The sequence below is a fragment of the Archocentrus centrarchus genome, chromosome 4, assembly GCF_007364275.1.
Source record: "Archocentrus centrarchus isolate MPI-CPG fArcCen1 chromosome 4, fArcCen1, whole genome shotgun sequence".
Lineage (NCBI taxonomy): Eukaryota > Metazoa > Chordata > Actinopteri > Cichliformes > Cichlidae > Archocentrus > Archocentrus centrarchus.
The window spans coordinates 28,072,075-28,093,884 of record NC_044349.1 but is presented as its reverse complement, the minus strand read 5'-3'; the positions used below and the strand labels follow the sequence as shown (position 1 = coordinate 28,093,884).

The following is a 21,810-nucleotide window of genomic DNA, read 5'->3' as shown; positions in this document are numbered from 1 at the left end:
AACAAGCACTTGGCAACAGTGGGAAGGAAAAACTCCCTTTTAATGGGAAGAAACCTCCAGCAGAACCAGGCTCAGGGAGGGGCAGCCATCTGCCACGACCGGTTGGGGCTGAGGGGAGAGAGGACAAAAGACATGCTGTGGAAGAGATTAATAATAATTAATGATTAGATACAGAGTGAAGTACAAACAGAGTAAATAAGGTGAATGAAAAGAAACAGTGCATTATGGGAACCCCCCAGCAGTCTAGGCCTATAGCAGCATAACTAAGGGATGGTTCAGGGTCACCTGGTCCAGCCCTAACTATAAGCTTGATCATAAAGGAAAGTTTTGAGCCTAATCTTAAAAATAGAGAGGCCATGATGCGTGAAGCCCTGCAATTGATTGAAATCTTTGTAATAGAATCAATTAATTCAATGCAATATCACTATTGGCTTTAAGTTAGTGTAACTAAACTCTACAGTGCAGATGCAAGATGCGTTGTCAGGTCATTAAATGCCTGTAGACAGTTTATTCCTGATCAAATGTTGCTAAAAAATCATTGTGTGTAAATTTGTTGTGCGCCCTTATTTTGAAGGATTAACCCGGAAGTATATCAGTTGTTGAGACTTGCGGAGGGTCATGCAGCTCTAGCTCGAAGTAAGTCTGCTGTTAACATCGGGGCTAAACTGTTATCTGACCTTCGTGTGCAATGGCACTCCACTTGAAAGACAAAGAAGCTTTCCAAAGACTGAACTACCTTTACCAGGTTGGAGAAAGTTTTAGTTAATTGTCGTCACGATGCTGTCGGCAGTGGTCACATGCTACGTGATTGCTAACATGCTGTATTGAATGTTGCCGCTCAGTTGTTTTCTTTCTTATTTTTCGACAGGCTGCACACTGTGTTTTAGCTCAAAATCCCGAAAATGTGGAGCTGGCTCGTTTCTACAGCTTCACACAGAAGACAATTGCAAAACGTCTTGTTCTCAGACAGTAAGTTGAGTCTACCCATCCAATAATCAAGTGTATTTGAACACTGATTTTAACCAAATACAATAACATTATCTGAGGAGCAAAACAGTAATACAGCTCTGTGTCCCATTGAGCTTCCTTTAGACCAGCTACTATTAAACTGTTAAGATGGAAAAAGTCACAATTAAAAAAATAAATAAGTGTCAAATGTTAACTGAAAATATGTACACTGCTTTAAAAAAAAAAGTGAAGGGGACAGTTGATAAGTGTAAGACGAATTCAATTAAACTTCAGGGATATCTGTCCAGTTAGGAAACAGAAACCATTCCACCTGCTTTGGTGCAAATGAAAGTGACAACAAATGCACTGGAGAGCCAACAAGAAGACAACCCCCAAACACTGAATGCTTTTACAGGTGTGGCCACAGACCGCTGCTCTCTCCTTATCCATCTTGCCTGATTTTTCTCTAATTTTGCTTTTGCTGGGGGTTTTTTTGGGGGGGGGGTTGCTACTGGTAGCTTGAGATGGTACTTGTAGTACATTCAGATTGAACAGGTAGTCCAGCTCCTCCAGGATGAAGGTTTGTCTCAAGAGTGTGGATGGAATACCAGTAGATGGAGAGCTGGACAGAGGTGTAGAGAGCATCAACCCAGCAGCAGGATCAGAATCTGTTCATTTGTGCGAGGAGGAACAGGAACTCTACAAAACGGCCTTCAAGTGACTAAGTGCGGACGTTTCTGACTACACTGGAAACAAGTGTTATGATGCCAGTGCATATTTGTGTAAAGATTCACGTACATTAATAAGAGACGTTTGGAGCTGATGGACTATATCACAGTCAGAACATACTAAAAGAGGGGCTAACATGTTAATGGTTCAATTTATGCAGAGATCCATCAGTGAAGAGAACATTGTGCAAGAGGTGCTGCTCGTTGCTCATCCCGGGTGTAACTGCTACAACAAGACAAAGAAGTAAGCCAGTTTGCCTTTTCCTCTGTTATTTTTTTTAATGCATACTTAATGTAGGCAGTTATTTTCTGTTGTTATGCGTTTCAAAAATGGGTAATTTTATTTTGATTGACTTCCCTCTCATAAGGAAAAAACAGAAAGACTCGCTTTACTGTGGTGAGATGTCTCAGTTGTGGACAGAGGAAGACCTTACTGAACAATCCAGACTACTGTTTATGGGCAGACCGACCTCAGGCTCAGCTGGAGCAGCAAAAGCAGAAAGGTGAGAAACATAAAATTATGTATTATATAATTACAAAACTATATAAACATACTGCCAAATTCAGAAATGAATCAAATTTGTATTTCACTCCTCACTTGCACAGATGACTTTTGTGACACAAACTTTGTATTGATTTTATTCTTTTGTACAGATTCAAGCACTTCTGCTAAAAATCAGCCAAAAGACACAAAGCATGATGGGTCACAGATGCCGAAACCCAGTTCTGCTCAGGGTACAACCAGCACATAACAGCAGTGGTTTCCCTCTACTTACTCAACATAGAAAAGACTGTAATTGATTTAAAAAAAAAAAAAAAAACATGTCAACAGACTACGGAAGTTTTTTTTTTTTTTTTCCATATATTATTTAAGTGAAGACTTCTTTTAATTTCATTTTCATTTTTGTTTTTTTACTTTTCTCTTCACAAGGCTGTGTGTAACAGTGTTATTTTTGGTGCTACTACTTCATGGTTATTAAATTGTGTCTTACACATGTTGCAAATGGCAGTTTTGCTCCAAAGAAGGAATTTCTGTCATGGTTTAATAAGAAATGGAGGACAAAAATGAAAATTTTCTTTCTTTCTTTATTTTTAAATACCAATTTTTTTTTTTTTCACACAGAACTGTTAAATTAAAAACACTGTTTTACTACTGAGCACTGGCTGTCAGTTCAAGGTTTGTATATTTAAAAAAAATAGGATAATTCTTCACATTTTCTTCTTTTCTGCTCTGTCTGTTTTTGGCACTCTGAAACGTGTCTTCTGGAAATATAGTAAATTCTTGGCAAAAATCCTTGGAATATGGCCCGTGTACAAGAAGACAGCCAAAGTCATGCCTAGAAAAAAAAAACATTCACTGTATGTGCTGTGTTCACTTTTAAATACTTTAAAGGACATGCACATTTAATCTAATTTACCTGTGAAAGAGCCCAGCCAGTAGACAACTGCATACTCTGCGAAGGTGAATCCAGAACAGTAGAAGGTGAGTCCATACGCCAATGATGGATTTATGTAAGCTGAGGTATAACTTCTGGCTGGAGAACAGAGAGGACAAATAGAGTTTTAGCTGGTTAAACACTCCATGCCAATATTAAACAGTTTAAGAGGTCCTGTGTCATCAGTGAAAAAGCAGAAAATGAAATGCTTAAATAACGTAATGATCGGGAAAAAGCCAGTTCACCCAAGCTTACCTGTATGGGACAGGAATGTGAGGAGGACAGCGATCAGGGGTGTTCGGATCAGAGCAGATCTGCGTTGCAGGATTAAGTGGATGAGGTGTAAGATGAGGGCACAGGCAAACTCAGTAAAAAATCCTTGAAGCACAGGGACCAGCAGAGATGTGCTGCACTCTCTGGCCATCAGATTTTTGATCATGTGCATGTCTGTCAGCTCCAGGCTCCAGTAGTATGTGGTTGCAAGAAGGCCTAGGTGAGCCCCAACAAACTGGGCAGCAACAGCAAGCAGTGTGGGTACGGTAGAGGACTCAAACTGCAGGAATTTCTGCACAGCCAGGGTGGGATTCCCTGACACATCACCACAGATCACACCGTGCGTGAGCAGCACCACGAACCGTATGGTTACAGTCACATCAGGACCCAAGCCCCCAGCCCACTCACCCACATCCACGATGGTCTGCACCTCCAGCCAACATGCCACCAGCATGAAAGAGGACGCAAATTCTGAGATAAAGCTGAACCGTGGCCATTTTTTAAGGAGATATCGAACTGAGGCTGCAAAAATCACAGCAGTCAGGAAGTATCCGAGAGAGGCGTTCAGTCCAGACATGGCTCAGAGGAGATGTCCCCTTCTATCTTTTGAAGAAAATGAAATTAGTGAGGGGTTCAATTTATGACTGTACTCACTGTTTGGCAACGTGGCACACGCACAGTTCTTATCAGAGACACGTCAGGTTTTTATCCTACAACCACCTGCCAGAATACACATGGGCTTTTCCAAGGTCAGGTCAGGAAGCTGGCCTTCATTCAGTGGTCATTTGTTATTGTGCCAAAGATTCCCCACTATGTCTAGAAGAAAAATAGACTGAATTTATTTCCTAATGCTACAAAGCTGATGATTTTTTTTTCATCTTTTGATTTAGATAACATTCATGTGTGAAGATTATACATCTAGCTTGGAGTCTGTAAAGTAAATTCAGTTGAAGCATGTATTGCTGCAAGTTAATGTTTAAAAACTTTTCTCTAAGGGTTTTGGCATTTTTTGCAAGCAGGTTAACACAAAACCCACCCATGTCCAGGAAATTAGTCTTTTTTTTTTTTTTAAGTTTTCACAGATAAAGTGCTTTCTTTACAAAATCAGCACACAGCATACAGTAAAGCAGTTGTTCTCAAACTGTGGGACAGGCCCCACTGGTCCACCCATTTCTTTTCTACTGCTTATCCGGGGCTGGTTGGGGGCGCAGCCCAGACCTCCCTCTCCCCAGCCACCTCCTTCATCGCAGCACCAAGGTGTTTCCAGGGCAACTCAAAAAAAAAAATAAAAATCTCTTGTGTGTCCTGGGTAAACCCCGGGGCCTCCTCCTAGTAGGACATCCCCAAAATACCTCGCTCAGGAGGCATTCTGATTAGATTACCCGAACCACTTCAGCTGTCTGCTTTCGATGTGGACGAGAAGGAGGAAAAAAAAAAGATGAAAGGAACAGTTTACCCTGCTGGGACAGGATTACCGGGGCCCCACCCTGGAGCCAGGCCTGGGGAGAGAACTCAAGGGCAGGAGGTGTCGAGGTGTGCCCTGGCGGTCCAGATCTCAGCTGTTGAGACTAGCTATTGGGGGCGTACGTAACCATAAAAAAATATGAAGTGAAACTAAGGTGAAATATTTTTTGGGGAAAATAATCATTTTCTGATACTCTTGCTATATAGTACCTTCTCTGCTTCTGATGTGGGGAAAAGTTTGAAAACCACTGCAGAAACTGAAATAAAAAGAATGCAAATGTAATAATTTTTAAATAATAAAAGAATGAAAGTTAGAGCTATACAGATATCAAACTTTAATTTTTTTTTTTTTTTTTTTTTGCATTTTTGGCCACAGCGGGTTTTGTCTACAGTGGAGTGTGAAAGGAAATGGGGGGAAAGATACGCGGGCAAATTGGCGACGGGTCGGGACGCGAACCCGCACCGCAACGTGTGTATGTGGTCGCCGGCTTCACCACTAAACCACCCAGGCGCCCTACAGATATCAAACTTTGAAATGTACACTGCAAAATAAATACTATGAGATTAAAATAGCACAAGAATTAAATGTCCTAAATAGGAAAAACAAAAAAAAAAGTGTAAAAGGAGACCTGTTCCAAACATGATACCCTAACACCCATTTAAAGAAAGAGAGTTTAGCTGGCTCTACAGAATCTGTAAATGTTAGGTATGCAAGCACTGTATTCTACAGGTCAAGTGCCACAGCCTGAAAAGCTGTCGCATTGGAAAGTAAAAGTACTGTCCTAAGCCAGTGAGATGAAGAGTAATCGTAAAGTACATTTACCACATATACAGCAGATATAAATAGCAGAGGACAGAGGTTCAAGACGTTATCTGATTGGCAGCAATAAAACCCTTAGGCTTATCTGCGCTGCTCTTCAATTTTTCAACAAGTCCTTTGCATTAAAGCAGTCATCAAGACTTAATAACCTATAAGAAAATTTTTTAAAATGCCACCTATTAATAAAAAGTGTCTGATGCTAAAAGGGCCACAAATATAAAACAAATGACAGGGGCCCTTGAACTAAGTCCTGTGGAACAACACAAGACAGTGAAAAGGGAAAAGTCTCCAACACAAACAGTTACTCATATTTTAGAGCAAAAACGAAAAGCAATCTAATGCTTTTACTCAAATGCCCATTGAGTCATGTAACCTAGTATCTGATGATGTGTCAAATGTCAACTAATACTGTGACAGAACAATTACCTGCCATATACATCAAGACCACAACCTAATGACTGTGACTTATCTCCAATTTTAAAGACATATTGAATGCCACTGTGAAAAACTTATTTGGTCATAAATAAAACAAACAAGATTAGATGAGTCTCAGTATGTTCCAGGCTTTTTTTTTTTTTTTTTTTTTTTAGGCAGCAGGAATTGTATAGTTCTTGTAATGAGGGGAGAGGGTAGCCAATGATCTTCTGAGAAGTGGTGATGACTCTCTGGAGTGCTTTTCTGTCTGCAGCTGTGCAACTGGCAAACCAGACACGGACACTGTGTCAGAATGCTCTCCACAGAGCAGCAGTAGAAGGCTACCAGCAGCCTCTTGGAGAGTTGTTTCTCTGTTGGGCCTTCCTCACAAGAGCCGTGGTGTTTGCACTCCAGGTGAGATCCTTCTCAGTGGTGACGCCCAGGAACTTGAAGTCAGCCACCTTCTCCACACAGTCTCCGCTGATGAACACAGGCTGAATGTCCTCCTGTAGTCCACCACAACCTCTTTGGTTTTTGCAGTGTTGAGACATGAGCTGTTGTCCTTTCACCACCCAGACAGCCTTTCCACCTTGTCCTGGTAAGTCGACTCATACCCCCTGGAGATGATATCATCTGTTAAATTAATGATGCTATTATTAGAGCGACAGGGGCTGCAGTCATTCGTGTACAAGGTAAAGAGGAGGGGGCTCAGCACACATTCCTGTGGGGAGCCGATGCTGAAGATGAGGGCTGTGGAAGTGTGGATGCCTACCCTGACCTTCTGGGAGCGGTTCAACAGGAATTTCAGAATCCGTTGGCAGATGGAGTCTGATACATCGAGGCCTGTTAGTTTGTGTACCAGCTTGTTTAGAAAAATCCACCAACAGCATTCTGATGTAGGTCCCTGGCTGCGTCCTCAAACAACAAACAAACAAGAAGTTAAGGGTTCCTTATTACAGCTCATCCTCTTGAACATTATTAATCTGAACATTAATCTAAAAAATATATTGTCAAAGAACAATTTGACATCAGTACGTTATAAGTGGATGCTTAAATACACCCACACACAATTCAGAGATAGAGTGAATGGAATCATATTAAACTTTGACCTGCTGCCCACATTAAATGTAAAGTCAACAGATTTTTAGTCACCAAAATCATTGGAATTCCTTATCTTGGGACTTTGAATATTTGCAGATATTTCAATACAGTTCATGCAACAACTAATGAAACAGTTCAGCCTGGAAGAAAGTGGTGAGCTGACAGTTCAGCCAACTGGCATATTTTTTTCAAACTAGATTAAAAAAAAACAAAAAACCCCAAAACAAAACAAAAAAAGAGGCCCATGTTATCCTCTAAACTTAATCCCCTTTTCTATGCATCTTGGAAGTAGCTGAAGTGAACAATGTTTCACCACAGGGCACCTCCAGAGGTGGTTCCTCCACAACATACCTGTTCTGTCAAATCACAGACATGTACTTAAATAAAGGAAGGTTTTTTTTTTTTCCAGTTTTGTTGCTAAGAGGTGTAACTGGTTGTGACTGAGTAGTAAACATGATACACTGTATACTACTGGTTATATTACATACAACTGCTGAACATGATCCATAGTGTGAAACAGGAAATGTGATAGATGCGATTAATCGCACGAGTTACTTATAGCTTTTTATCTGTATATGTAAAACATCTAAAGCTTTAGCCTTACACCCCCCCCCCCCCCCCCCCCACACACACACACACACACACACACATACACACAATTAAATGTAATAAAGAACAAATGTAATTCCTGATTTGTGATTGGCCTAAATGGATCACATGTCAGGTTAAAAATCGGGAAGTTCCGTGCTGTGAATCCAGTATGTTTATGGAAGATAGGGAGATAGCGAAGCAGCAGAAAAGATACAATCTCCATCCAGCTCCAGCTTTAAGTTTCACGCTCCGTTTAGAAACAAGGTAGCAAAGCAAAAAGGCAAAACCTGGTTGGTTCTTTCAACCGTAGTGCTAGCTTTGTGCACAAAAAAACCACAGTTTGAACGTTAATTTCGTTATAGTGGTCAAATTAGTTACGTGCACTGTGATGCTCAGACTTGAGGCGGAAGTTGTGAAACGTGTGTGTGTGTGTATTTATGTGTGTGTGTGTGTGTGTGTGTATTTATTTATATGTGTGTGTGTGTGTGTGTGTGTGTGTGTGTGTGTAGGTGGGTGAGCGAGCGAGCGAGCGAGCCTACAGTGAAGAAGTGATGGGCAGGGGAAGAACCGACTCTCAGAGAGGAGTGAGAAGTTGTCGGGGATGGCGGACAAACCTCCGACGCTGATCGTGAAGCTGTTTGCCGCCGCATTTTACGGTCTCAGCTCGTTCCTGATCGTCGTAGTGAACAAAAGTGTCCTCACGAATTACAGGTAACTCTGCTGTAACGTCTGTAATGGTAACGGTCGACAAGCTGCTGCCATGCTAGCTAACCTAGCTTGTGGAAGTTGTGCGGGCTGAGTAGCGGATCGGACACCGTGGTGCCGATTAGCCTAACGGTAACTTCTGCCCAGCGATACTAATCTTCTGGTTCAGACGGAAGGGAGCTTCTCCTTTCTGTCGCTGTGTTGGGCAATATTTTAACCCTTCAGTGTAAAGTACGAGGTTAGCTAACTACTGAACGTGTAAAGCATTAACATGTACTTGAGTTTCATTTGTACTTTTTCAGGTTCCCATCTTCGATATGTGTCGGAATAGGACAAGTAAGTCAACCGTGTAGCCTGTTTTTTTTTCTTTTCTTTTTTTTTTAAACCAAACTCACACCACACCTTAAAACCAGGCAGGTATCGGCACTGATTTCTTAACGAATCTCTGCAGATGTTTGCCACGGTGGTTGTACTGTGGGTGGGCAAGGCTACAAGGGTGATCAGCTATCCAGACTTCGATGAGAACATACCTCGCAAGGTGAGACTCACCTGTGTTTATCGCTCTCTTTTGAATGACCACCGGTATTCATTTATTACTCGTTTCAGTAGGCCCAGGTGCAGCCTTTGGATGTCTTAAACAGTTCAAATATCAAATGTTGAGCCCCCAATTTTTTTATTTTTTTTTTACCTTCTAAGAAATAGCATTAGTCCCCAAGATCCAGTATGGCGCAGGTAGCCTTCTGATTGTATTAGCGTTAACATAATTAATTTAACACCACTGGAGTTGTTCTTTTTTAACAAACCCCCCTTTCCTTTTTTCCTAGACATTTCCTCTACCTCTCCTGTATGTGGGAAATCAAATCACTGGTTTGTTTGGAACCAAAAGGCTAAAGTAAGTTTATCTTTTAACAGTTCAAACAGTTAAGAACAATATGGGCGTTACTGTTGGTGTTTTTGGTTTAAAGACTTTTCTCTCACCATTTATGCCCTCCTCCCCCAGTCTGCCCATGTTTACGGTCCTCAGGAGGTTCTCCATTTTATTCACTATGCTGGCTGAGGGATTTCTGCTCAAGTAAGATCGCACACAAGAGAGAACCCACTTTTCGTCGCCATTTACTGGTCCTTTTTCTGTTCAGTTCCAGCTTTATGTGGCCATATTGAATTTCATTGCTTTCTCATCTTCAATTTGTGGCAGGAAGAAATTCTCGAGACCAGTTCAGCTGACAGTCTTTACAATGATCCTTGGGGCGTTTATAGCTGCAAGGTAGGTTCTGCTAAATCCAGGTGTGCTGGCTGTTAACCAGACCAGAATTACCTTCACTACAAAGAGGTGCTTTGTCCAGATATACAACCACACTTAGTTGGTATTATCTTAAACGTCATTAGACGTACTGTGCAGCTGTGGAGCTCTGCCTAAACATAGCATAACTACAGCTTAATTGTTAGTCACTGAAGACATTATTTTCTTGACACTTTTTCTCCTTTCTGATCCTAGTGCTGACTTATCCTTTGACCTGCAAGGCTACGTGTTCATTCTCCTGAACGACGTGCTGACTGCAGCCAACGGAGCCTATGTAAAACAAAAATTAGATGCAAAGGTATGTGACAGCAGCATCTGATGAATAGTGGCCATTGTTGTGTGGGGGCTGTATTTGGCATTGAGCTGATGCATGAATGTAGAGAACTCAAACTGTCCTTCAGTATCTACTCCAAAGGAACTCAGTGTGCAGAAATACTATGAGTCAGTTCTTTTTACCCCCACTGATTTGATTAGATAGAGAAAATATTTGTGACTCAGAGGTTTTCTAAAATTTTGCTGTGCTTAACTAAACTGTAACTCAGAAATATCATGTTTAAGCTTGTTTAAGTCATATTTTATGTCGCAAGGGTGGACTGAACTTCCCGGCTCTCACATTACCGCAAGGACAAATCCAGATTTAGTCTATGATGACTATAGAGCACCATCTGCTAGGAGCTATACAGAGGGGTGGGTGTGAGTGATGGGGCGAAGCCGGGTGAAACCATGTGAAACAGAATGCACACAAGAACTTCTAGGTGGTGCCACGCATGACATCTGTATGCTAGTTAGTGAGGAATGCACTGAAAGACTTGTGAATAACACTCTGTTCTGGCTCTGCTTGTTTTGTTTTTTTTGTGACTGTTGCTCCCTTCCCACCTGCTTCTCTACTCTTTTTCCAGGAGTTGGGGAAATATGGATTATTGTATTATAATGCATTATTTATGATAATTCCCACTCTGCTGTTGGCTCATGTGACTGGAGATATGCAGAAGGTGAGGAGTTGGCCTTTCTTGTTTTGCTTCTGCTCAGTTGTATTGATCTCTGTTTATGTCTTTTTTTTTTTTTTTACACTATTTGGTAAATGGCTTTTTTTTTTTTTTTTTAACTGCAGCTGAACCATCGTCATTAAATCCTTTTAGTTTATGATTTCAGTACCAAGCATTTATTGCTAGGTTTAATCCTGCATTTAAGTAAGTGCACATATGTGTAAGCATGGGCGTGTGCCGTAAATATGAGCTGTCTTTTCATTTGGTCAGTGTTGGCAGAGACTTTCTGGGTTGCCCAGCTCAGCTGGGGCCCAGCAGCCAGAAAGGCACAAAGATGCTATTATGCACCTACTAGTGTTATTACAGCAGCATCTACTGCTTCCCTTGACTGAATAACCACAGTAGATAGAAACTTCTCAGTTTTTAGTCCACTCCTTTTCCTTTAACTGAATGCTTAACCTTACATATCAAAAAGCACTAACTTAATTTTTTATGTCACTAATCAAATGTGTTTTATTTGCAGTGGTCTATTTGGCTGATGTTACCCTTGTTTTTTCTTTGCTTTTAATGTGCATGTGTGTGTTTGGATTTGTTTCTCTTATGCTCTGTTTTTCCTGTCAGGCAGTGGAATATGAGGGCTGGTCAGATGCATTTTTCCTCTCCCAGTTCATCCTCTCCTGTGTCATGGGGTAAGATACAGGCTAGAGATTAAACATGGCATACATGCATCACCAGTGCCACATCTGGATTATTCCAGATTTGCACTCAGATCCGTATTGAACTCTCGGTTCTACATCATAGTTTGGAGCTCACAGTGACTTTGTCTACAATGTTGCATTAACACAGGGGTCGGCAACCTGTAATCCGGAAAGAGCCATTTGAACCCAGTTTCCACGGAAAACAAAACAGTGAGAGCCGCAAATACTAGCGGAAGCCGGTATCTGCTACCGGAAGCTGGCCAGCCGCTTCCGGTAGCGGATACCTGAGTGACGCATATATTGAGAAACGAAAATAAATAAATAGATAAATAAAATGATTTTATTTTAATATTTCAATATCACAATAATGTTCCAATTTAAAACTACAACAAAAACCGAACTGACAAAAATAAAATGCACTTCAATTGGATACTTATAATTTACTTCCGAGAGCGGCACAGAGCCGCAGATAAGCCTGAATGGAGACACAGGTTGCCGACCCCTGCATTAACATCATGACATCCGATTTCAGACTCCAACAAACGCTGAGTCATATGCAACATGATTTTTTTTTTTCCAGGTTTATTCTGATGTATTCCACTGTACTCTGTACACAATACAACTCAGCATTAACAACTACAATCGTGGGATGTATTAAGGTGAGCTTGAGGGAAGTAACAGTTAAATACACAACAACCCAAAATGCTAAGGTTTGTTAACATTTTCTTCATTTTGCAGAATGTCCTGGTGACCTACATTGGGATGGTACTCAGTGGAGACTACATATTCTCATGGACTAATTTCTTAGGTTTGAACATAAGGTAAATTTTCAATTTGGTTTTGGTCTGTACACGACACCCGCATGGCTTCAAACACCAGGAGCATTTCAGACACAAGTGTTTGGTGAAACTTAACTAAGTCCTTTGTGCCATTCTGGCGTCTGACTCCCTGCTCTCCTCATTTGCTCTGTGCAGCCCGGTCTTTAAAAAAAAATAGACCCAGTGCATTTTTTATTTATTTATTTATTTTTTGGCACCACATAGGGCCTCTTCTGAGCTGCCTCTGCTTGTGGAATCAGATTGTTTTGTGCATGAGCGATCTGCTCATCCATCTCAGTGCCAGAGCACAGCACAGCCTTGCTGGGTGTATTCCTGGTATTAGTTCACACTTTTTACTGTGTTTTACATGTTAATTCCTTCTTGGACTGAATTCTCAAGGAGGCAAACCAGTGAGCACTTTTATCATATAGTTTTATTTTTAGCTACACCAGTGGGCACCTTGCTCAGTTACTTGAGCCACTTTGGTAGAGAGCGAAACCACTGGATAGATTGCCATGAGATTTTTCCATCTGCACATCCATTTCTTGCTGCTTATCCGGGTTTGGGTCATAAGGGCAGCAGTGTAAGCAGAGAAGCCTAGACCTCTCTTTCCCCAACCACGATGTGGAGGGACAGACCAGCTACCCTTGGGAGAAAGTTAATTTCCCCAGCTTGTATACACAATCTCATTCTTTTAGTCACTATGCAAAGCTTATGGCCATGGGTGAGGGTAGGAAAATAGATTGACTGGTAAATCAACAGCTTTGCTTTCAGGCTCAGCGCTCTCCTCACCACAACAGATCAGTACACTGCCTGCATCACTGCCGACACTGCACCTATCCATCTGTCAGTCTCGCGGTCCATTCCCCCGTCACTGTTCTTCCCAGCTGACTATGTACTCAGTTGAAGTCAGCATGCACCCCATCCCCACTGCACACAGTGTGAGTTTAGCACCACTTCCCCCTCCCGAGTCGCCTGACAGTTTTCCAGAATCGCTTTGAGGTCGACTGAAAGTCTCATGGTCTTGCCGAGGATAAGTCTTGTCGAACTCCTCCCACACCCAGATTTTTGCTTCAGTTACTGCCTCACTCCACATGGCTTGCTGGTACCTGTCAACTACCTCTGGAGTCCCACAGGCTAACCAGACCCAATAGGACTCCTTCAGCCTGACGGCTCCCTTCACCTCAAGTGTCCATTATCTGGTTCAGGGATAACCATGATGACAGGCAGCAATAACCTTGCAGCTGCAGCTCCATACAGCTATCTCAGCAGTGAAGGTGCAGAACGTGGTCCACTCGCAGTTAAAGTCCCCAGCTTCCTTTGGAATGCTGTTCAAGGTTTGCTGAAGGTGGGAACTGAGGCTTTTGTGGACTACAGCCACTCCCAGATGCTCCCAGTGCTGGGAGAGGCTGAGAGCTCAGCTCTTCTCTTCACCTGAGGGCCCAAGATGCATGGCCGCAGATCTGATGATAGTTATAAAATTGATCAGTGGCTGGCACAGAGGTCCAATAACACAACACTGAACTGCTGTTCATACGCACAAACAGCAGTTTTTGTGGTTTGTGTGATTGATGTATAAGTTGAAGGACCTACTTGATTTCTACTTGATGTTTTGTTTTGTTTTTTAAACTCATTGGTTGTGTGTAGTTTGATGGTTGGATGTTTTATATTGATTTTATCTGCGGAAGATTAGTTGTTGCTGCAGTAAAAACTAAACGGGCATCTGAAAGAATAAAGGATCCTTTTCCAAACTTGGGTGGTGGTCCCCAAAATGTTACTTTTAAAAGTATTTTTTTTAAAAAATGAAAAATCTGAAACAGGCTCACAAATGAAATAAATATAGCATGATGAGTTCCAGCATGATTATTTTTGTTTCCCAGTGTGAACAGCAACTGTTTGGCTGGGGGGAAAAAAAAAAAGTTTTTGTTGACACATTGATGTCGTGTCCCAGCCCTGCAGAAATACAGACGTGCCAGCTGGATCTTGTTTCTAGTTGTACAAGTTTAATGTGCTGAAACATGTCCACCTAATTTTGTGTTATGACAATAATGTCACTGGCATTATTGATCTTTCTGACCTTCCAGTAACGTTAATCCAAAAAGCACTTCTCTTGTTCATTATTTTACAAATTGGACTGCATTTTCTGTTAAACACAAATGTTCATTTATTCTTTTTATACACTTTAATGTGGTTGCTCTCTCCATGTTGTTGCAGCATTGCTGGCAGCCTGGTGTACTCGTACATCACTCTCACAGAGGAGCAGTCCAGCAAAGCAAATGAAAACATCAAGCTGGATCTCAAGGGCAAGGTGGTTGTATGACCGAGACACTGGATTTTGTTTATTTTTATGCTGATGAACAAGAAACTCTATTTTTTAGTACAACATTAATTTATGCAGTATTTTGGCAGTAAAGGCATGGGATTGGTAGGAACGGTGTTCCAGAAACTTCCTTAGTGTGTTTTTGTGGAAATGGAGCCGTGCCATTGCCATGCCTCTCCTGTTGCTACCATGGTGACGAAACCCTCCTGAGTGTTTGTAGGTTGATTTTTAGATACTTTTTTTTTTTTTTTTTTTTTTTTTTTTAAAGTGTTTGTATTTTGATACTGTACTTGTGAGCATTGAGAACAAGGGAACATGGGATGAAAAATATTTATATATAAACATATTTCTTGATATTTAGAACATTTAAAGTTAAATGTTGGGACGACTTAAGGTTTCTTGAACACAGGAGCGAACAGCTGGATATCAGCTGGTTTACACGTTGGTGTGTTCTAACGACTCAGTGGGAATATTAAATAACTTATTTGAAAAGGCACAATCCTATTTCTTGCCTTTAATTTTTAATGTTTACAAGGAATGTAACTAGATGCCTTCTGAGCACAGTGAGGTGCACTGACACTGTTGTTTCCCATTTAATTCTTTGTACCCATAAATTTCTTCTGATTTTTTTTTTTTTTTTTTTTTTTTGCGCAAACACTGTCATAAGCTTGTTACAGATGCACGTAACACTGATCCAACCTCATCCTTCAAAACAACCAAAGCAGATAGGCAGTGGGCCATCAGTTCTCATCAAGGATTGTGGCTTTTAATAACTTTGCCTCTTTTTTTGGGGGGGAGATAATTTGAAATTACAGTTTACACTTTGCTCCCTCAGTATTACAGAATGTTTATTTTGGACTCTTAAAGCTGTAACTGGTTCTCTATGCAGAATTAACAAACCGTGCATACGGTTTGTTGTTTGTATAAGAGGATGCATTTGTGTGTTTTTGACAAAATGTTATCGCACTTTTAACTGAGGTAGCATCTGCAAAGAAGCGGAAACTAACAGCCAAACCTCCTGTTAGTCATTAATGTACTTTCCTGAAATGTCTTTTTTTTTTCTTTTTTTTTTTAAGTATTGCAAAAGGAACTTTTTTCTTTCTTTAAATTATCAGGTACGAGTGTTCACCTTTTTAAAAAAAATAATAAGTCATCAGTTTATATTTATTACGTTTGTTAGACTTACTAATTTGTAGGTGAAGTGGCTTGTGAGTTGTTGATGATTACATCTCAAACACAGTAACCATGAACTTGTAGCTGGAACACAATGTATTTTTTACATTAAAAAAATTCTTTGACTTTATACAATTGTTCACTTTGCTCTCATTTCATTATTTAGCAGCGTTCAGAACACAGTTTGCATGTTTATTAGGACTGCACAAATATAACAGCCAAGTATCTGTAAGATAGCATTTTGGCTGGCTAAATGTTCAAATATGACAGCCAAAAGATGTAAAAGCACCGTCTGTGTATCATTGGTGTTCACCATTTAACCTAATGTGATGATTCAAAAGTGACCCACTTACTTTTTTTCTTTTCTTTTTTTCAAGTCAACTATGCAAAAATGTTTAATCATTTAAAGACATTGTGATGCTCACTTCTAATTAGTTCAATACGTCTATATAAACTGTTTACCGTAAATGTAGAGATGCTGAGTCTGTTCCCAAGCTTACCAAAAGGGCTGCTTGCTTTCAGCTGTGGTTATTTTCTGATGCCACCACTAGGAGGCACCAAATGCCGTAGAAGTGTTAAAAAAAAAATCCCCTATCAAAGACCTCACAAATCACACTAGTCATGCACCTGACTAGTGATTTGTGAACACTCTGCTAGATGCTGAAATATCAAAACTATTTCTAATACTAAGAGCACATCTGAATCAGCCCGTTTTCTGCTGTGTGCAACATATGAAAGAGCAACTTTGGATGACAATTTAAATAATTAAAAAAAAGTTTTGGTTAAGGCATAAAATTTATAGAAAACAGTACAAAAAGTCACATGTTGAAACATAATGGATACAGACCCACAACCATTAACTCATGACCTTATCAAATGAACACAAAATACACAGCTTAAACTGACCACAGATCCTCAGTGCTCAGGGTGTAAAACAGAACACTTCAAAGACAGTCAACCTATGACTCAAAACAGCCAGAGAACTCTACTGGAAAGAGACAATTCAAATTTAATTTGATTTCAGTTCAAGCCTACATAATTTTCCCCAAAGAGAGTGTATAAATACCCTAACACACAACAAACTGAGGTCTTATAAAATGAAGTTAAAAAAAAAAAAAAAACTCAAGGAATTCAGGATAGAGACCCCACAGTATTTAAAATCTTCAATATATAAAAAATTATATTCTGCTTTTAGGTACAATGTGAAGATAAAATATGTATGGAGGTCATCCTGGGATGTTAAGTGAAAATGTCAAAGGCAGAGATTCATTCAGGTCTTTAAATAGACTTATCCTATGGAGCCCCCAGAACGTCACAATTGGTGTTCTTATGCTTAATACTATGCATTACTTTCCGCTCTTCCACAGGGAAGTCCGATTGTATTATGATGTAATAACTATGGACCATGTTACAGCTGCTTATTATAACCACAGCGCAAGTGGGTAGACCCCTTGCTGGCAAATTAATACAGACCTGGCTCAGACAAGTCTGTACTAGGAGACATACTAGTGTGTACCTGCAAGTCTCCGGCCACATCTGATAGAAGCCACGGGGTCAAATGAATGTTTGTTCAACCAACATCACCTGTGGTAAGTGCCAGTGCCTTTCAAACTACATGCATGATATCAAGTAATGTAGGACGCAACATCTTGTAGGGTCTGTACTGACCAAGAGAAATCCAAGAAGTATTATGAGGTAATGTAAAAGTTACTGCACATGTGTTCAGAACTGTCATTGTGACATTCTGGGGGGTGGGGTGGTCTGTACTATCATTATTACTACCACAGACGTTCAGCCTAAATAGACCCACATCAACTCAGCAAATATGACCAATACTTTCGACCATCTCAAAAAAATGCCCCCTCACTAGTTTCTGGATCAATGCATCATTAGGGAGTAGATCACAACAGTCAAAGCTGCTAAGCAACACTGATTTGATCCCGCTTGTCACTGATGATCCACAGAGAAATGTGTTTCTCAGCAACAGACTGACTATCCTGGAAGCAGATCAAGGGTCTACCTGTTGGATGACTCTCACAACTAAACCGACCTGCTGTGCAACAGAGACTCTTACCTGCCTCGCTGCTTCTTCACCAAAAAATACAAAGGAACTATTCACAAACACAAATAAAGTCTCGTATGTACAGCACAGCTAAAAGCAGCGCTAACTAGCCGCCGTTAGTGTTTTTTGTCATCTCAACTAAAGCTAGTACATGAAGCGCATGTACAAGCACATGCGTTCTTAAGGCAACATAAGGTAAGACAGACAAACTTGTGGCACTACACTGAACATGGGATAAAAACTCCACCCAAACAGAAAAACCAGACTGAGGGAATGCTCCAGTTCTACTAGCTAAAGGGGCCCCTCTGTTACATACATGTGAAAACATCCAGTGGACGAGGCTGTTTCCTGGTGTGGCATCTCCCATACTGCTACGACAAAGCTTAAAAAGAATTCCACTGACTTAAGATTACTATTCAGGTATTTTATTTTAACTGTAATAGTGAAAGCAAATCTCCAGGCAGCCAACACTGTGAAACCAAACTAGGTGAAAGGTGAGGCATTACTCACCGTCTCACCGCTCCACAAGCCTTATGAGAGAAATGAGGCGTTGTCTTTTCACTATTTCCAAAGACTAGGCAACAAGGCTTACCTGACATTTCATCTCACACCTTACAGCAAGACATTGTGAATTAAATACATATAAGTTATAGCGTCATTAAAAAAGGAAGCATTTCTCAATTTGTAAGGGGTTGATTTAAACAATCCAGCAGTCCTGAGGCTGTGTGTCGATTTTATAATGCAACAAGGTTTTCAGCCATGTAACAGAGACTGTAGAAGTTACAGCCTATGCAGCAGAGGTTGCACAGAGAGGACAGCAGTCTGTACAGCCACAGGCGGTTGCTGAGGTGTCTGTATTTGATATCTGTCTCGCAGAGCTTGGCGTAAGCTTCGCGGTTAGATGACAGGCCGATATCCTGACCCAGTCCGCATGCCTGTTCAATAAGATGCATATCAGCCATGATCTCTGATGTCATTTGGCCAAACCACTGAGCGTTGATGGCCGAAACGGTCACGGACACAAAGAAGATGAAAATCTGGTGGTGAAAGTGGAGGAACAGATTTAGGAGATGTTCCAAAAATGAGTATCATGCAATTTAATGATGTGAAAAACAAGCAACACACCTGAAAGGCTTCTCTGTCATCCAACATGTCACTGGGGTGATAGACAGCGTAGATAGTGAGGTTAAAGAAAGCACAGGCTGAACCGAGGTGGAGGTAGAACGGGACCAGACGACTCTGAATAAAGCCATACGTGTGTCTGTTCAGGTGGTTGTTCATCACAAAACCTGAGCAGAATTAAGGACACATTAACTCTGCAGGGGAAATTCCGGCTTCCATTTCCATTAAAAGCTTCCAATAATCATCAAGCAGCAGAAATAGTAAAGTTTGAAATCAACTTTCACCTTAGAATTTTTCAGGCAAACGGAAACAACAATTTTTTTAATGTCATTGGAATAATATGACCACAGGTATACTAGAAAACCAATATGAAGCAAATACACAGCAGACTGTTTGGAAGCTAACAGGAGTCTGAACTGCTGCAGCAGATTGTAGGTCACGACCGCTGCAAACCACATAGCTGAGTATGTGAAGGCCATTACTCCACAAGCAAGGAATGTACACACCTTAATTCAGACAAAGCTTTCCCTTTGCAAGCTACAAAAAGCCAGGTGCAAAGCAAAACATTACACCTTGAAAGCATTTTGTGCAGGGTTGTTAACAGTTCTGAAACTAAAACTGGGACACAAACATCCACAGTATTATATTGCGGTCCCATCTTTCTGTGCCACGACACTCACATGGAGCTGTTAATGGCTCATCTGGTGAAAGCAGGACATACTGAAAGCACACTGGGATCCAGTCGCTCATACTACAGGATGGTTGGGACCACACTGAGAGCAGGGGGTTTTCCTGCATATCAAAAATTGGGGTGTCCAACAAAAACCTTCCTTTCAAATGATGTTAATCAGTTGTTCTAACGTGGGAATTAATTTAATCAAGTACACAACGCACTTTTGTTTATCAAATGGCCAGATATACCACTTGTTGCCTTAACCATAAGCAGATGTTTCATGCTTACACATGTAGTTATCCTTAATTGCCTCTCGAGGATAAATAAAGTTTTCTGAAATCTGAAATCAGCCCCCAAAAGGCCCATTTTAAGCCAGTAAAAATTCTTAAGTCCACTTCAGTCATGACTAAACATTTTTCACATCATTGACCATTTGTCCTTCCAATCTTTCTCTCACCCTGTACTTGTGTGTGTGTGTGTGTGTGTGGCGGGGGGGTTACCCACTTGAAATGAACGTCACCCAAATCTGCATCCCCCAATAAGTGGAGATCAGTATCAGCTGCAGCAGCTTCACAGTGAAGGTGGGCTCTTGGTCAGTGGGCATGCTTTCTCCACAGCGTCCCTCTGCTCTCAGATCTGGTCTCCAATGCAGTGTGCAGCCCGGTCTGGATAGGCGGGTAATGCTTTTTTTTTTTTTTTTTTTCTTCCCCCACTTTCTTTGAGGGCACTTGCAGGTGCACTCTTCTGCAAACATGCAAAATCAAAGTGCTGTGAGTTACAACGTTTGACCCCAAACACTGAATTACTGATATCCAGGCTCAATCTTGCACACTTATGAACAATACAGCTTTCCAAATGACAGAATATGCAACTTATTAGGGTTTTACTTCCCTCATTGCTGAAACTAAGACACCTTAAATGACTCTAGGAACTTCCCTGAGGGGGTTGAGGACACTGTTAAAGTTTATCTGGGACATCGGTGCTGCACATAAAACTACACACGGAACTTCAGCTAAAACGCAGAGGTGCTGTATATTATTTCTCAAGAAGGAAGGCCGACAGCTGCTTAAGTTTTAACGACCCGTGTGGCTTCAAGAAATCTTCAAAGTCACCTTTACAACAGTAGGTTACTGCTAACGAAAAGCTGCTGGTTAGCTGCAGTAACAAAGTTACACAGAGTGACAGCTAACACTAACAGGTAGCTAAGGTTAACTGTGGGACTCAGCTTCACTTTATAAAACTTTTACTTAATAGCAAACAAAAATCGTCATAATTCTAAACAGAAACGTGACTTAAACGTTAGAAACTCTGAGATAAACCCACCTGTGTTGCCAAATGACTTCCGGCTGCTTGCTGCACTTGACTTTAGTAAACTTACCAAACCGGCTGGTGGCTACTATCGCCAAGAAGAGGGCGGAACCGAAGCTGTCCCCTGGAAAAAATTTCCCGTGTAGTCTTACCAGCAGATACTGGTTCCACATCAACAACTTCAGGTAAAAGTTTCTATTATCTCTGCAGTAAAAAAAAAAAAAAAAAAAAAAAAAACACTGAAAAGCTGTCTGAGTATATGTTATAAAAAAACACTCACAATTTTGAATGTTCTTGGGGTGGAAGGACCACGTGTGTGTGTGTGTGTGTGTGTGTGTGTTTTTTTTAACACAGTCCTCATTTCCCAGATTCCACATCTTCAATCCCTCTTCTTACGTCTGAAGTGGGATTCATGACGTGTTTGTGTCTGTTGCATAGGCTACACACAGTGATGGATTTGTCTACGCAGAGAGTTACAAAAAAAAAAGCAAAAAACAACGGACGTAGCTTCTGGGTCAGAAAAATGAAGCCAGTGTGGAAGTGTCTTGAACCCGCATTCTATCTGAAGGCCAACAGATGGCGATATCTGTAGCTGCACAAAGACTTCCGGTCTCATAGAAGTCTATGGGAAAATGGCTTTATGTCTTGACCTCTGTAATCACTTTCTTACTGAATTTATGGGCTCACTCACTTGTTTAGGATCATATTGAACACAAAATTAAATCTATTTTGAAAATCTTGGTCCTACTATATTTCAAAATGGAGGATTTTCTGGGGTGTAAAACTGCACATTCATTGGTTAACGACTTGTCAGTCACAAGTCAGTAGCCAGTGAACATGTGCAACCAAGATGGCAACGGTGGAAACACT

At 40.9% G+C, this 21,810-nt stretch overlaps 4 protein-coding genes and 1 long non-coding RNA gene across 6 annotated transcripts; 2 read left to right on the top strand and 3 right to left on the bottom strand.

The window, feature by feature from the left end:
* Nucleotides 1-599: 599 nt before the first annotated feature.
* rpp21 (ribonuclease P subunit p21) lies at nt 600-2,500 on the top strand. Its single transcript, XM_030727709.1, has 5 exons — nt 600-745; nt 869-969; nt 1,838-1,920; nt 2,045-2,179; nt 2,331-2,500. The coding sequence occupies exons 1-5, from the start codon at nt 689-691 to the stop codon at nt 2,426-2,428; spliced, it is 474 nt and encodes a 157-aa protein (XP_030583569.1). The 5' UTR covers nt 600-688; the 3' UTR covers nt 2,429-2,500.
* Nucleotides 2,501-2,729: 229 nt separating this feature from the next.
* Nucleotides 2,730-4,148, bottom strand: aqp12 (aquaporin 12). Its single transcript, XM_030727707.1, has 3 exons — nt 3,368-4,148; nt 3,095-3,211; nt 2,730-3,013 (listed from the first exon to the last, which is right to left on the bottom strand). The coding sequence occupies exons 1-3, from the start codon at nt 3,960-3,962 to the stop codon at nt 2,886-2,888; spliced, it is 840 nt and encodes a 279-aa protein (XP_030583567.1). The 5' UTR covers nt 3,963-4,148; the 3' UTR covers nt 2,730-2,885.
* Nucleotides 4,149-6,234: 2,086 nt separating this feature from the next.
* On the bottom strand, nt 6,235-8,772 carry LOC115778567 (uncharacterized). Of its 2 annotated transcripts, none has more exons than XR_004019852.1 (3): nt 8,390-8,772; nt 6,856-6,998; nt 6,235-6,716 (listed from the first exon to the last, which is right to left on the bottom strand). It is a non-coding gene; the product is annotated as an uncharacterized LOC115778567 (long non-coding RNA). The 2 variants fall into 2 exon arrangements; XR_004019853.1 differs by having other exon boundaries at nt 8,315-8,451.
* Nucleotides 8,343-15,905, top strand: slc35d1a (solute carrier family 35 member D1a). Its single transcript, XM_030726657.1, has 12 exons — nt 8,343-8,486; nt 8,783-8,816; nt 8,932-9,018; nt 9,305-9,372; nt 9,481-9,552; nt 9,676-9,744; nt 9,976-10,078; nt 10,680-10,772; nt 11,388-11,455; nt 12,045-12,123; nt 12,203-12,285; nt 14,497-15,905. Exons 1-12 carry the CDS (start codon nt 8,377-8,379, stop codon nt 14,600-14,602), a joined length of 972 nt encoding a protein of 323 aa, XP_030582517.1. The 5' UTR covers nt 8,343-8,376; the 3' UTR covers nt 14,603-15,905.
* A 652-nt stretch (nt 15,906-16,557) lies between these two features.
* Nucleotides 16,558-21,121, bottom strand: LOC115778566 (transmembrane protein 205). The gene is made up of 4 exons (XM_030726658.1): nt 20,956-21,121; nt 20,137-20,376; nt 18,963-19,126; nt 16,558-18,874 (listed from the first exon to the last, which is right to left on the bottom strand). Exons 2-4 carry the CDS (start codon nt 20,234-20,236, stop codon nt 18,572-18,574), a joined length of 567 nt encoding a protein of 188 aa, XP_030582518.1. The 5' UTR covers nt 20,237-20,376; nt 20,956-21,121; the 3' UTR covers nt 16,558-18,571.
* Between the last annotated feature and the right edge of the window lie 689 nt (nt 21,122-21,810).

What these genes read in the sequence shown, in the direction of transcription:
- rpp21 (XM_030727709.1), top strand. Translation starts at nt 689, where the DNA reads ATGGCACTCCACTTGAAAGACAAAGAAGCTTTCCAAAGACTGAACTAC. An exon ending in AAACGTCTTGTTCTCAGACA is followed by an intron (nt 970 to 1,837) that starts GTAAGTTGAGTC and finishes CAATTTATGCAG; the next exon opens with AGATCCATCAGTGAAGAGAA. An exon ending in TGCTACAACAAGACAAAGAA is followed by an intron (nt 1,921 to 2,044) that starts GTAAGCCAGTTT and finishes CCCTCTCATAAG; the next exon opens with GAAAAAACAGAAAGACTCGC.
- aqp12 (XM_030727707.1), bottom strand. Translation starts at nt 3,962, where the DNA reads ATGTCTGGACTGAACGCCTCTCTCGGATACTTCCTGACTGCTGTGATT. An exon ending in CACATTCCTGTCCCATACAG is followed by an intron (nt 3,212 to 3,367) that starts GTAAGCTTGGGT and finishes TCTGTTCTCCAG; the next exon opens with CCAGAAGTTATACCTCAGCT. An exon ending in CTGGCTGGGCTCTTTCACAG is followed by an intron (nt 3,014 to 3,094) that starts GTAAATTAGATT and finishes TTTTTTTTCTAG; the next exon opens with GCATGACTTTGGCTGTCTTC.
- slc35d1a (XM_030726657.1), top strand. Translation starts at nt 8,377, where the DNA reads ATGGCGGACAAACCTCCGACGCTGATCGTGAAGCTGTTTGCCGCCGCA. An exon ending in ATGAGAACATACCTCGCAAG is followed by an intron (nt 9,019 to 9,304) that starts GTGAGACTCACC and finishes CTTTTTTCCTAG; the next exon opens with ACATTTCCTCTACCTCTCCT. An exon ending in AACAAAAATTAGATGCAAAG is followed by an intron (nt 10,079 to 10,679) that starts GTATGTGACAGC and finishes CTCTTTTTCCAG; the next exon opens with GAGTTGGGGAAATATGGATT.
- LOC115778566 (XM_030726658.1), bottom strand. Translation starts at nt 20,236, where the DNA reads ATGCCCACTGACCAAGAGCCCACCTTCACTGTGAAGCTGCTGCAGCTG. An exon ending in TTGGGTGACGTTCATTTCAA is followed by an intron (nt 19,127 to 20,136) that starts GTGGGTAACCCC and finishes AATTCTGCTCAG; the next exon opens with GTTTTGTGATGAACAACCAC. An exon ending in ATGACAGAGAAGCCTTTCAG is followed by an intron (nt 18,875 to 18,962) that starts GTGTGTTGCTTG and finishes TTTCACCACCAG; the next exon opens with ATTTTCATCTTCTTTGTGTC.